This window comes from Neolamprologus brichardi, chromosome 7, assembly GCF_056152115.1.
Source record: "Neolamprologus brichardi isolate AB-2024 chromosome 7, ASM5615211v1, whole genome shotgun sequence".
Classification (NCBI taxonomy): Eukaryota; Metazoa; Chordata; class Actinopteri; order Cichliformes; family Cichlidae; genus Neolamprologus; species Neolamprologus brichardi.
This window is the reverse complement of record NC_142110.1, coordinates 2,648,808-2,661,306: the sequence shown is the minus strand read 5'-3', so window position 1 is coordinate 2,661,306 and position 12,499 is coordinate 2,648,808. Positions and strand designations below refer to the sequence as shown.

The 12,499-nt window shown below is 40.1% G+C and overlaps 1 protein-coding gene across 3 annotated transcripts; it reads right to left on the bottom strand.

Moving 5' to 3' along the window:
• Window positions 1-170: 170 nt before the first annotated feature.
• si:dkey-246g23.4 (monocarboxylate transporter 13) lies at window positions 171-11,038 on the bottom strand. 3 transcript variants are annotated; one of them, XM_087844322.1, is made up of 7 exons: window positions 10,993-11,038; window positions 10,697-10,840; window positions 5,207-5,476; window positions 4,614-4,757; window positions 3,840-4,534; window positions 3,368-3,608; window positions 171-927 (listed from the first exon to the last, which is right to left on the bottom strand). In XM_087844322.1, the coding sequence occupies exons 3-7, from the start codon at window positions 5,439-5,441 to the stop codon at window positions 722-724; spliced, it is 1,521 nt and encodes a 506-aa protein (XP_087700448.1). In that variant the 5' UTR covers window positions 5,442-5,476; window positions 10,697-10,840; window positions 10,993-11,038; the 3' UTR covers window positions 171-721. The 3 variants fall into 3 exon arrangements, with proteins under 3 accessions (XP_087700448.1, XP_087700446.1, XP_087700447.1); XM_087844320.1 differs by having other exon boundaries at window positions 10,702-10,840; XM_087844321.1 differs by lacking the exon at window positions 10,993-11,038 and having other exon boundaries at window positions 10,702-10,977.
• Window positions 11,039-12,499: the final 1,461 nt, after the last annotated feature.

The following is a 12,499-nucleotide window of genomic DNA, read 5'->3' as shown; positions in this document are numbered from 1 at the left end:
TCAGCATTTTCAGCTCAGTGCTGCAGATAGGAAGGCTGCAAATGCAATAGCAGCATCTTGTCACTGGAGGGAGCCATAGTTGCATTTTAAAAGTAGCAGCTCCGCACTCGTCCATGCAGACACATCATCCATACAAGGATTAAAGACGTTCAGTAACAAAGTTGTATTTATTAACATATGGGAATGAGCTCGTGAACGGTCAGGTCAAATCTTATCATCACTACAGCTTTGTGCAGACGAGTCAGTGCAGTGTTTTCTTCCAGTGCTCCGGGGAGCGTACAAAATGCTTGTCAGTCTATTGGTACAAAAAGCATTGAACATTCAGTTAAAAACGGTTAGCCCTTTCATGTGTGTCTGCTTGCTCTTCCTTGAAATTCATCTCAAATGCATCTTTAAAAACCTGAATACATTTGTTCCTATCCACTGACTGCAGAACTGACACTGCTAACACTGAAAATAATAAAAACGAGACAGATCGTAAAATTGTGCTTTGTGAAAAGTAAACAGGTGGTTGAAAAGTGTTTATATCAAAATGACAAAATGACAATTTCTTTATTTCCAGTGTAATTTTGTGTGACGTTTGTGTACGTAAAAGAAACACATGGCAGGGTGACAGTTTTTGACGTTTAACTTGCCAATCATTGCTTTCTTCTTTTTCCTTCTTTGATGGCAATCTTTGGCTCAGTCACCATTTTAAACTCACCAACTGCAGAAAATCCTGTCATGTCATGTCCTGCTCCTCTTTTTCTTCCCCTCCTAGACTTTGTACTTTGTTGTCCTTGTGTTGTTTCTGGCTCTTGTTAGCTGTGCCCTGACCTCTTCGGTTCATTATGTGGAAGAGGAGCAGGAACAAGGCAGAGACAATGAGAGACACCCCTGCCATGAGGAAACCTGTCCCATAATCACTCATCTTGTCAATGAAGAATCCTAAAAGGGAAAGTAGAAGTGAGACAACATCTATTCATCACTGGAATTCACCTGTGCTGTCAAAAAACCAACAAACACAACAATGTTTAAGCTATGTTGTTGTTCATGAACAAGCAGAGGACTAGGGATGGGTACCGGTATCCGGTGCCGTTCTGTCATAAACGGTAGTAACCAAACCGAAAAGCAGCGCACATTTCGGTGCTTTATTTTCCTGAGCTGTGATACACTTTGGATTCTAGCCAATCATTTTACGTTTCCGAGGATAGTAGGCGGGTCCAGGTACGTACGTTCTTTTAGAGCAGAGCTACAGATTAAAAATGCCCAAGGCGAAGCGGTCAAAGTCTGGCTGTACTTCACAGCAAAAGATGCAAACTCAGCAGCTGCAACAAGTGCTTTAAGGTGATACTGTCAAAGGAGGTAACACCTCAAATCTGATGAAACACCTGGTGACACATAGCGTTTTTTTAAAAGCCGAGAAATGCGCCGTATTTGATAGCTTGCTGCGAGACCTCACACCGAGCACATCTACTGCGGGTGTGGTGCCTGTTATCGGACCCGGAGTTAGCAACATCCCCCAAAAACCCGAAGAGGAGAGTCCTGGCCCCTAGCCCTGACAGTGTAGCAGAAATGATGAGGATGATGATGCAGCAGCAGCCGTTCTTCTCTGCGTGAGTAGCTTAATGTTGTTCGTGTGTAATTTACGTTGAGTAGGCTAACCACGTTATTACATTAATGCATGTAAGGTGAACTAGCAAACACCATCATAGCTACATGCGGCTGTCTTCTTGTTTGATGGCAGATACTCCCTTCACCCTGGACAAAAAGGCTAAAATGACCAAAGAAAAAGTGGAAAACAGTTAAACATGAGAGGTTTTTGGACAAAGTTTGTGTTTTTTCCATTGTTTAAGCACTGCTTCCAGCCAAGAGTGATACCATATATGCCCCATAGCTGCAGAAAAGGCTAACATTGTTATCTTTTTACAAAAAAACAGCTGAACATGAGAGGTTTTTGGACCAATTTTGTGTTCTCCATTCTTTAAGCACCGGTTTGAGCACCGTTTAAGCACCGGCACCATTTCAAAAGTACCGGTTTGGCACCGGTATCGGATAAAACCTAAACGATACCCATCCCTACAAAAGACCGAGGCAGAAATTGGATTGCACTAACATTCGGTTCATCCTAAGGCAATGAAGCCAGCGACGCACATGAAGGAAACATAAATAGAATCTTTGATGCATCGTCAAAATCCATCAAGTCTCCGGTCATGAAAGTAGTAGAAGTAGTTAGAAATAGCCTCTGTGTCAGAGGAACCATGTTGAGTTAAAAATAGGACACCACTGGCTATATTTGCATCTACTTCACTTCAATGAGCATTTAACTATATTTGAGATCAGTTTCAGCCTCGAGCGTGTTCTTTAATTCAACATTTAAATGTGGGGGTGTCACTTTTATCCAAATTAAGAGATTTTTAGGGAGTTAAATAAATTTAAAAAATCCTTTAAATGTCAGCAGGAAAGTAAGAAACTGGGGGAGGACTGAAAAGTATTTGTTGATATTTTTCTATGCAACGTTTTCTTTTGTTTAAAGAAAAACCAAAAAATCAAATAACCATAAATCGTCCACCAAAGGGAGCGTATCTGTCTGTCTGCACGCCAAATCACACCGGATGTTTTCTAATCTCTATTAACTGCTTTTCTTTAGTGTTGTGTGTGAATGTGAGTCACAACCTCCATAATCAGGTTAAATCCTCGCTGATTTGGGAGGCGGGGCTCATGGTATGTGTTGGTTTGCACAGAGAGAGGAGCAGAAAAACATTTTACTGTAATTTAGTTCAAGAAATGCCTTTTTAATTAAATTTGCAGACAGATTACTGGAGATGTATGATGGCATATTCGCAACTCGTTTAAATATATCTTGGCAAGGTGGTGAGATGAAATAGCTGAAAAAAGAACACACGCACTTCCAGTTAGGCGTCTATTTGCCATTTGTCATCTCTTTGCTCTTTTTTTCTGCTTTGCATGCATAGTTACTGCAGCTGCTGTTGCAATGCAGTGTAACAGAAGGAAGAGCCTCTCTTTAACAAGAAAAATACATATTTGGAAGCAATCAGCTGTAAAATAAATATCAAAATCTCATTTGATTCCACTGAGCTTCAGTGTGCTGCAGTTACATTGTAGAAAAATGCATAAGCACAACCACTGTGTAAGACTTTATGTATTGGATAATGTGAGAGGACACTGCGACCTTGAAATGTTTCTAAAGCTTTGCAAATAGAAATGTTAATATAAAGCAATAATTCAATAATTATACCTTTTAGTTTGCAGTCACAACAGCTAAATGGATGAGTTTCACAGCAACAGCATAAAGTTAAAAAGTTTTCTGATATTCATAGAAGGTTTAACACGTCTGTTGTTTTTAGTGTTCACTATAAAAACTCACCAGCAATAGGTGGTCCAAGCAGGCCTCCGCTGCTGCGTATAAGCATGAAGAACCCCAGTGCACTGCCGAGCCTCTGGATGCCCACAACCTCAGCCAGCACAGTGATGTGAATGGCAACCGTTGCACCATACACCAGCCCGTAAACTGCACTAAAAGCAACCAGCTCTGAAAACGAGGTAGCCAACGGGCATAGCAGTAACACCGTACCCAGCAGAATCACTGTAGCCGTCAGCTGCTGCACCTGGAAATGGGAAACAGTGCATCAGAGTGTTTCTCAGTTTCACACTAGAGTATCAATGCATTATTTACCTTTCCATAGATATTAAGTTGTAATGATTTACTTATTGTTTCACCCAACACCTACAATATTTCTTGCTCAACAGGCATATCTGTTTGATCTGTAATCCTGTTGATAAGAAGCACTTTGCTATCATGTGATTTTCAAAGTATGGTTCTATTACATTGAACGCACCGTCTCTATCAGTCTCAGGTTTGCCACCCAGCCAAAAAACACTCTTCCAAAGAGGTCCAGCACTGCAGAGATGGACATAAGAGCAGCTGCCTGGTACTCCTCGATCCCTTTACTGCGGGCGTAGGGAACCAGGAACAGAGCTGGGGCAAAGAAACCCAGAGCAGCAAACACCCCAAACATCGAGTAGATCATGAACTGAGCATTTGTAATGAGGGTATAATCTACATACAGAAGAATTTTGTTCTTTAGTTCAGTCCACTTAGTTCTGCTGGTTGATTCTTCAGTCATATTATGTTTGTCATCTTCAAAACGTAGTTCCACTCTACACTCATCCTCCAGCTCTTTCCCTACATGGCAGCTGGACTTGACCTCATCCAAGTCCTCTTTAGAGACTGATCTGAGTTCCAAGCTTTCTTCTGCAGCTTTTATCTCACTGCCATTAGTAGGATCTTTGGTGGCTTTCAGGGGCCTCAACAACATCCCACATACGCACAGGTTAAGCTGCAGACCCCCTAAGATCAGCAGAGCACCTCTCCAAGAGAAGCTGTTAATCAGCAGCTGAAATAAAGGGGTGAGGACAAAGGTAAGAATGCATTCTCCTGAGCTGGATAAGGCATTTGCCACCGGGCGCCTCTTCTCAAAGTAATAGCCCAGCATGGTCACTGTGGGCGTCCACGTTAAAGCATAGCCAAATCCTGCAGCAAAGAAAAACATCAAATATGATCTTTTCTGTGTTGTGTTTTCGGTTGGTTTTGTGTGCATTGTATCGCTTACCATTTAGAAACCCTACTGTTAAGTAGAGTTCAGTGAGGTTATTGGCAAAAGCCCCAAATACAACTCCTAAGCTGCACATCAGACCCCCCGTTATCACTACAGCACGATGGCTGAAGCGTGCGCTGAGTGCAGATGCCACTGGAGCTGCAAAAGGACACATAGGACATAATCATATAACTGATTCCATAACAACATTTACACACTTCATAGTGTAACAGATGCTTTTTAAACTTGCTTAGAATTTTAATCATCGACTTAAGAGTGTTCTTTATTGTCCAGCTATATAATTTATATAACCAAACTATCCTAACAAAATTATATCGTATTATTTTGAGTACTTTCCTGGTAGAATTCATTCAGTAAAAAAGAACAGGGTGTCAAATGTTTAACAATTTTTTAAATTGTAGAAGAGCGACACCTGGTGGCCATAACTTAAAAAGTGGAGGGCATTTAAAGGGTAAACGCATCGAGATAATAGTGTCACAATAGGAAAATGTGTCGGGATGCTCCGATGTCTACTCTCACCACACTCGCTTCCATACGCTTGTATTAAATACAGACATGCTTAAGATTAAAAATGTGCTGATAGTTACCTACAACGTGAATGGTAGCCACCGCAATAGAGGTGATCCACGATGTACCTGTTGCTGTGGTTTCAAAGTATCGATGTATCTCAACGTAGAATACACCAAATGCTTTAATGACCCCAAAGGTCAGACCAAAAACTAGAAAGCAGGAGAGCAGGATGAACCAGGCGTAGCCGCCGTCGGGGGCTGCAGCTGCCGTCACGGTTACCCTTCTCCTCTGAGCTCTCGATGCAGAGTCCATGTTCACTTGTGCTGGCTTCTTAAACAGTCAAATATCTACAGGGAGAAAAACAAGTATGTTATTATTTATTTATTTATTTGGGTGCTTTTACATTTGATGTAAAATTGTTAAGCAAGATATTAATTTCCATAAGAGACTTTAATTTGTAAACAGATATTGGCTGGTGTCTCTGCACTGAAGATATTCAGAACAGCTACTACATCTTAAGGATGTTCTTGTTTAATTTCAGATGCAAATCAACACATTTTGGACACGAATACATTAAACACAAAGACGTATCTGGATACCTCTGGCTAAAATTTGTCAGTACTAAGTGAAAAAGTTAGCTTCTAAGTACAGTACCCAACTGCTGTACTTAATATATGAAAATGTACATCATGATATCAGTGAACAGAAATATTAATGCATGCAACAACAAGACCAGCCCAGGTATGTCTGAGAGCCAGAGCTGCGATTCTGTCTCCAATAACCATTTAGTCCCTAAAAACAGAGCAACTTCAGCAACCTGGCACAGAGCACTGTACTTCAAAAGTGTAACAGTAGGGGAGACCGGGGAGAAATCTAGCTTTTGAACATATTCCAACCCCCCAAAAAAGACAAATTATGGAATTTTCTGCAACTGAATATTTCATTCATTTTGGTTGGTCTTCCTTGAGTTTGGCCCAGGGTTTTAATAGTTTTGCAGTTTTCTTTAGTTTTTATTTTTATTTAGTTTTGACTTCATATTTTTAATTTTATATCAGTTTTAATTAGTTTTTACCAATTGTTTGCTAGTTTAGTTTAGTTTTTATTTTTTTGAAAATCCTTAGTTTCAGTTTAGTTTTGATTAGTTTCAGTTATAGTTTTAGTTGTGTTTGCAATAATTAAGTGTAACAAAATCCCAGTTTCATCATATCAGTCATTCTGCTCATCCTTGGGTATGTTGCTATTCCAGCTACCATACTGCACCCTGGACAGGTCGCCTGTCTGTCGCAGGGCTAACACGCAGAGACAGACAACTCACATTCCCACCTATGGGTTCTTTAAATAAATAAATAAAGGCAGATGAACAACCATTGATACCAGGCAACTATAAAATGTATATCTTGGCCCCAATGAGACTATTAACTCTCGCAGCACCAGGTGTTCGTAATTTTGGTTCAAGTGAATTGATAAACGTTTTGAAGGTAATTGACTCACACAGTTGTGTAGATATCCCCGTCCTGTTGTCTCATCACGCTGCCTTGCCTGGGGTTAGCTTCTGTTTTCTGGGGATGAGGGTTGAGTGTGCTCCCTTACCTTCTCAAGCTAAGCTAGGTTAGCCTTCTCGTGTGAGCTTTTCAAGTGCACTTTAAGGTTTGTGGGATTTTTTTTTCCCTTTAGAAATGTCCCTCATAATTTGTCTATTTCCACTACAAGACACTTGCTTTATCCAAAACACAGTCATATTCAAAGTAATCCCAAATTGGACTCTGGCTCCCGACTTTTCCTGACATGATTCTGCGCGTGGACGGAGCAGCGACACAGACGACTCGACTAACGTGCTGCCACCTGCTGGCATAATGAGACACAGCAAGAAAAAAATCTGTAAACTAAACTTCATTTTCACCCTTGACTCTTGTATGACACGCACACATCAATGAAAACTAAACACATCTTTGCTATAAATTCAGTTAATTTTAGTTAGTTTTGTGAACACTCATTACAGTTTTAGTTAGTTTTCCTTTTTTTGTTTTTATTTTTATTTCCGTTAACGAAAATGTTTTTTCACTTCTAGTTTTCGTTATTTTGTTAGTTTTCGTTAACGATAATAACCTTGGTTTGGCCTCATTGGCTCAGTGGGCATTATAACCTACAACTCTTGCACCAACTTTTGAACATAACAATGAAGCTGAAAAAATGTAGTTGTGCACCAGCATCACAATTCCATTACTTTTTATCACGGCTTTCCTTGGTGTGGTTTGCAAAGTGCTTCAGAAAGATGAGGAAATCTGTTTCTTGCACCCATCCTGATTTATTTCCACTACCAATACTTCCTACTGGTCCATCTCTGACACAGTGGTCTGCATAATGTATGTGTGGGAACACAAACAGTGGAAGAATTGTGTTGCCAATGGCATTAACCGCATATGGTTTATTTGAAGAGTTTCAGTCAGGTTTCAGAGTTCATCACAGCACAGAAACAGCTTTAGTGAAGGTTACAAATGATCTTCTTATGGCCTCTGACAGTGGACTCATCTCTGTGCTTGTCCTGCTAGACCTTAGTGCAGCATTCGATACTGTTGACCATAATATCCTATTAGAGCGATTAGAACATGCTGTAGGTATTACAGGTACTGCACTGCAGTGGTTTGTATCATATCTATCTAATAGACTCCAATTTGTGCATGTAAATGGAGAGTCCTCTTCACACACTGAGGTTAATTATGGAGTTCCACAGGGTTCAGTGCTAGGACCAATTCTGTTTACATTATACATGCTTCCCCTAGGCAGCATCATTAGAAGACATAGCATACATTTTCACTGCTATGCAGATGACACCCAGCTCTATCTGTCCATGAAGCCAGATAACACACATCAATTAGTTAAACTGCAGGAATGTCTTAAAGACATAAAGACCTGGATGGCCGCTAACTTTCTGCTTCTTAACTCAGATAAAACTGAGGTCATTGTACTCGGCGCTGAAAAGCTTAGAAATATGGTATCTAACCAGATTCTTACTCTGGATGGCATTACCTTGGCCTCCAGTAACACTGTGAGGAACCGTGGAGTCATTTTTGACCAGGATATGTCCTTCAACGCACATATTAAACAAATATGTAAGACTGCGTTCTTCCATTTGCGCAACATCTCTAAAATTAGAAATATCCTGTCTCAGAGTGACGCTGAAAAACTAGTTCATGCATTTATTACTTCCAGGCTGGACTACTGCAATTCATTATTATCAGGATGTCCAAAAAACTCACTGAAAAGCCTTCAGCTAATCCAAAATGCTGCAGCAAGAGTCCTGACAGGGACTAGAAAGAGAGAGCAGATTTCTCCTGTTTTGGCTTCCCTTCATTGGCTTCCTGTTAAATCCAGAATTGAATTCAAAATCCTGCTCCTCACATACAAGGTCTTAAATAATCAGGCCCCATCTTATCTTAATGACCTTGTAATACCATATCACCCTATTAGAGCACTTCGCTCCCGCTCTACAGGCCTACTTGTTGTTCCTAGAGTATTTAAAAGTAGAATGGGAGGCAGAGCCTTCAGTTTTCAGGCCCCTCTTCTGTGGAACCAGCTTCCAGTTTGGATTCAGGAGACAGACACTATCTCTACTTTTAAGATTAGGCTTCAAACTTTCCTTTTTGCTAAAGCATATAGTTAGGGCTGGACCAGGTGACCCTGAATCCTCCCTTAGTTATGCTGCAATAGATGTAGGCTGCCGGGGGATTCCCATGATGCATTGAGTTTTTCCTTTCCAGTCACCTTTCTCGCTCACTATGTATTAACAGACCTCTCTGCATTGAATCATATCTGTTATTAACCTCTGTCTCTCTTCCACAGCATGTCTTTATCCTGTCTTCCTTCTCTCACCCCAACCAATCACAGCAGATGGCCCCGCCCCTCCCTGAGCCTGGTTCTGCCGGAGGTTTCTTCCTGTTAAAAGGGAGTTTTTCCTTCCCACTGTCGCCAAAGTGCTGCTCATAGGGGGTCATATGATTGTTGGGGTTTTCTCTGTATCTATGAAGCGCCTTGAGGCGACTTTTGTTGTGATTTGGCGCTATATAAATAAAATTGAATTGAATTGAAATATACAAAAGCGACCAGTGAACCTCTCTCTGCTGATGTCGTTGCCCCAACTTGTTTAATATAAGTTAAAGTAATAGTGTGGTGAGTTGTAACATCTGCATTATTGTTACAACTGACCCAGACTGTTGCTGTTACAACTGACCCAGATTCCTATAGCCATGAACTAGCAAACATTACAGCCAACGGCTAAAACATTAGCACTAAAGACCTACACAGAATATATCCCCATAGACATACAAATAACATAATTTCAGTTTGATGAGTTTAACTGCAAAGCAGATAATGCTATTAGAAAATGAAATAAAGTAGAAAAACTTACTTTTTGGCATACAAATGACTTTTTTTCGTGTTAAATTGTCTGTGTTTGACAAAATGTGCTGATTTTTCACATGTGATAGCAGAACTGAATTGGGCATGCACAGGATGAATCACATCATTTGAAATGATTGGAAGTGTTACAACTATCCCCGGTCGCCCCTACAACCAGGCAACCACCCTTAGACTCAAGTTCCCCTGCTGTCATCAGTTTGATAAGTGGTTAAGAAAATATGTGGGTGGATATATTTGAGTAATATGTACCTGGCTCGTGTACAGAGCCCTGACAAAAACTCAGAGAAGCTTTTAAGATGAACTGGGACCCCACATAAAGTTTCATTTCCAGGTGTTACGGAGAAAATCCAGATAGGATGCAAAATCTTGTGGAAGTCAATACGAGGTTTTTGATTCTAATAGTTTTTCCCCTCACATAAACACTCACTGAGCGAATGTTGATTCCTAGGTTAAGAGTTTAGTTCCAGCTGTAATTCCCACCGATGATAATGATGACTTGTGTGGTGCAGTTGGATAACACTGAATGTAACTTTGGTCATGAGACAGTACATGCAGTCCATTTACTTCCTTTGATGTCTGCCTCAAACTGACCACCACGTGTGTCCACATGACTAAAATCTCGAGGGCTGGATTAATCTTTGTCTAAGCAGCATTTCATTTCAATAAGCCATACTCAGTCTGCTGAATCAACTGAACATGAAACATTTGTCATAAATCAAGACATTCAACACCTCTTTATTCCAACCAGCGTTTAGTCTGAAAAAGGACATTTTTCATTTCTCTGCATCTGTCCAAAAAGGACAACAGTACAGTGTGTCTATTGTTAGTTGTTTGTCTCTTGGTCTCTTTGGACGACAGTCAGAGCACAATTTATCACACATGATAGGATTTAGCTCAGTTCCCTTATCTGCTGATGAAACATACATAACACAAAAACCGATAATGAAACTGCACAGAGTGCATAAAGAACAGAGGATTTTCATGCATTTCAATTATGGAGATTATTCACCTTCTGTGTGATTTGAATGAAAGAGGTCTGAACCTAAATCCGGATCATGACCCCAACATCTCAACATTATAAGATGAGAAGAATGAAAGTGTAATTCAAAGCATTAGATTTTACATGTGATACATGATAATAATATTGCTACCTTACTTTTCTTGGTCAGTATGAAGCCATGATGTTCCTCCTGTGGGGCAGCTGTCCAAGCTCGGTGGGATTTGTTGAGCATAAGTGGCTTGTCACATGCCGAGGTTGTAGTGGTGTTACTCACACAGGAAAAGATGCAGCTCGTCTTCTCGTGTTAGAGGTTAAATGGTGCAAAAGTCAAGCGTGGACAATAAGTGTGAGAAAAGGGGTTAAGTAAAGGAATCAAGGAGATAGGGAATAAAATACAGCAGAGGTTTAAAAATGTAAAAGGTTAAGAGCAACATGTGAACAGCTAACCTGGATAGACCTTTGTACTTCACGGTTCCTGGACATGTTGAAAACAAAGACACATGCAGGGCAAAGTTTTATTAAACTTGTCTTATCAGCAGTTTGGTGTTTGTGCGTGTGTGAGAGCGAGAGAGAGAGAGAGATATTCAGAGCGAAAGATCACGTGCAGATTTAAACACCATCGCTTTCCTTTCTCAGCTAAATCGTATAAAACGTATAAAAACGTATAATTACTATGAGGACATTAGCATCTGCTAGGAGTAACACCATAAACACAATCATGTGTTTCTCTGTAACATTTAATATCAATGACTAACTAACAACAATCAAAGGTGGAAACAATGTATCAGTAAATCAGTTAAGAGCTTCATATTAGAGAACTTGGCTACTTCAGTTTACTCAGAGCTTTCTGACCACGAGTGTGACTTGTCCATCATGCAGTTAACAAATCACTACGATACGTTCAAACGTACATTCTCCTTTGCTTCTCAATCAAATCCCCAAATCTGACACTTGTTTGTAACATCCTGGGTTTTTTAAAACCACGATTTTGCCTTGCGTGCTACTTTTAATAGGGCAGTGTCTTTCAATAGGGAAGATGTTGTGTGTTTCAACACCCCTCAAATACATGTACATTCTGACCGCAACATAATGAAATCTGTAAAAAAAATAGACAAATAAATGCAGACCATATTATTGTGGTCCATGATAACCACCCACACATGCAGATAAAGCTACGAGCTCAGACAACTGAGACTGTATTCTGCGCCGGGGACGTCAAAACACAGCTGAGAGCTCAGCAAGTCCTTTCACAAGTGATACGTTTGCTCTGTTGCTGCCTTGCAGACAGTTAACACGACTCCTCTGATCAATGCGTCATATACTAAAGAGAAAATGGCAATGGAGTGCACGCTTGCTCAAAGCAACACTTGTTTACACCGTGTAAAAGTAAAAAGATATGATCCCGTCAAAAGGTCATCCCATGATTAGTAATGGATTCCTTCAAGGGAAAAACTGAAGATAAATAAATATTTTTTTATTTCAAATGAAAATACTTAAATTAGCAAACTGAGTTTTGATTCATGAGGCGTCCTTTTTAGTCGGTGCTGTTTTTAAAATAACTAGGGATGCAACGATACCAATTTTTTCAAACCGATACGATACCGATACTTGGATCTGAGTACTTGCCGATACCGAGTACAAAAACCGATACTTCTACCACACACACACACACACACACACACAAATGCAATGAATTGGAAGACAGGTTTTATTTTATTCTCTGCCGATAAAAAAATAATATCTTAATAAAAATGACCACAAAAAAATTTCAAGTGAAAAATAAGCACTTCTGTTAAATTATTGCAGTCTCCACATTGTAATTTAACAAAATATCACTCGACTATTGGCACTGTCTCGAGCTTTCAGAATAATAAATAAACTCGAGTATGCTGAGAAGACGGTGCAATCCTATGTTTTCCACAATCGGCATTGGCTGGTCATCCAGAGCAATAAA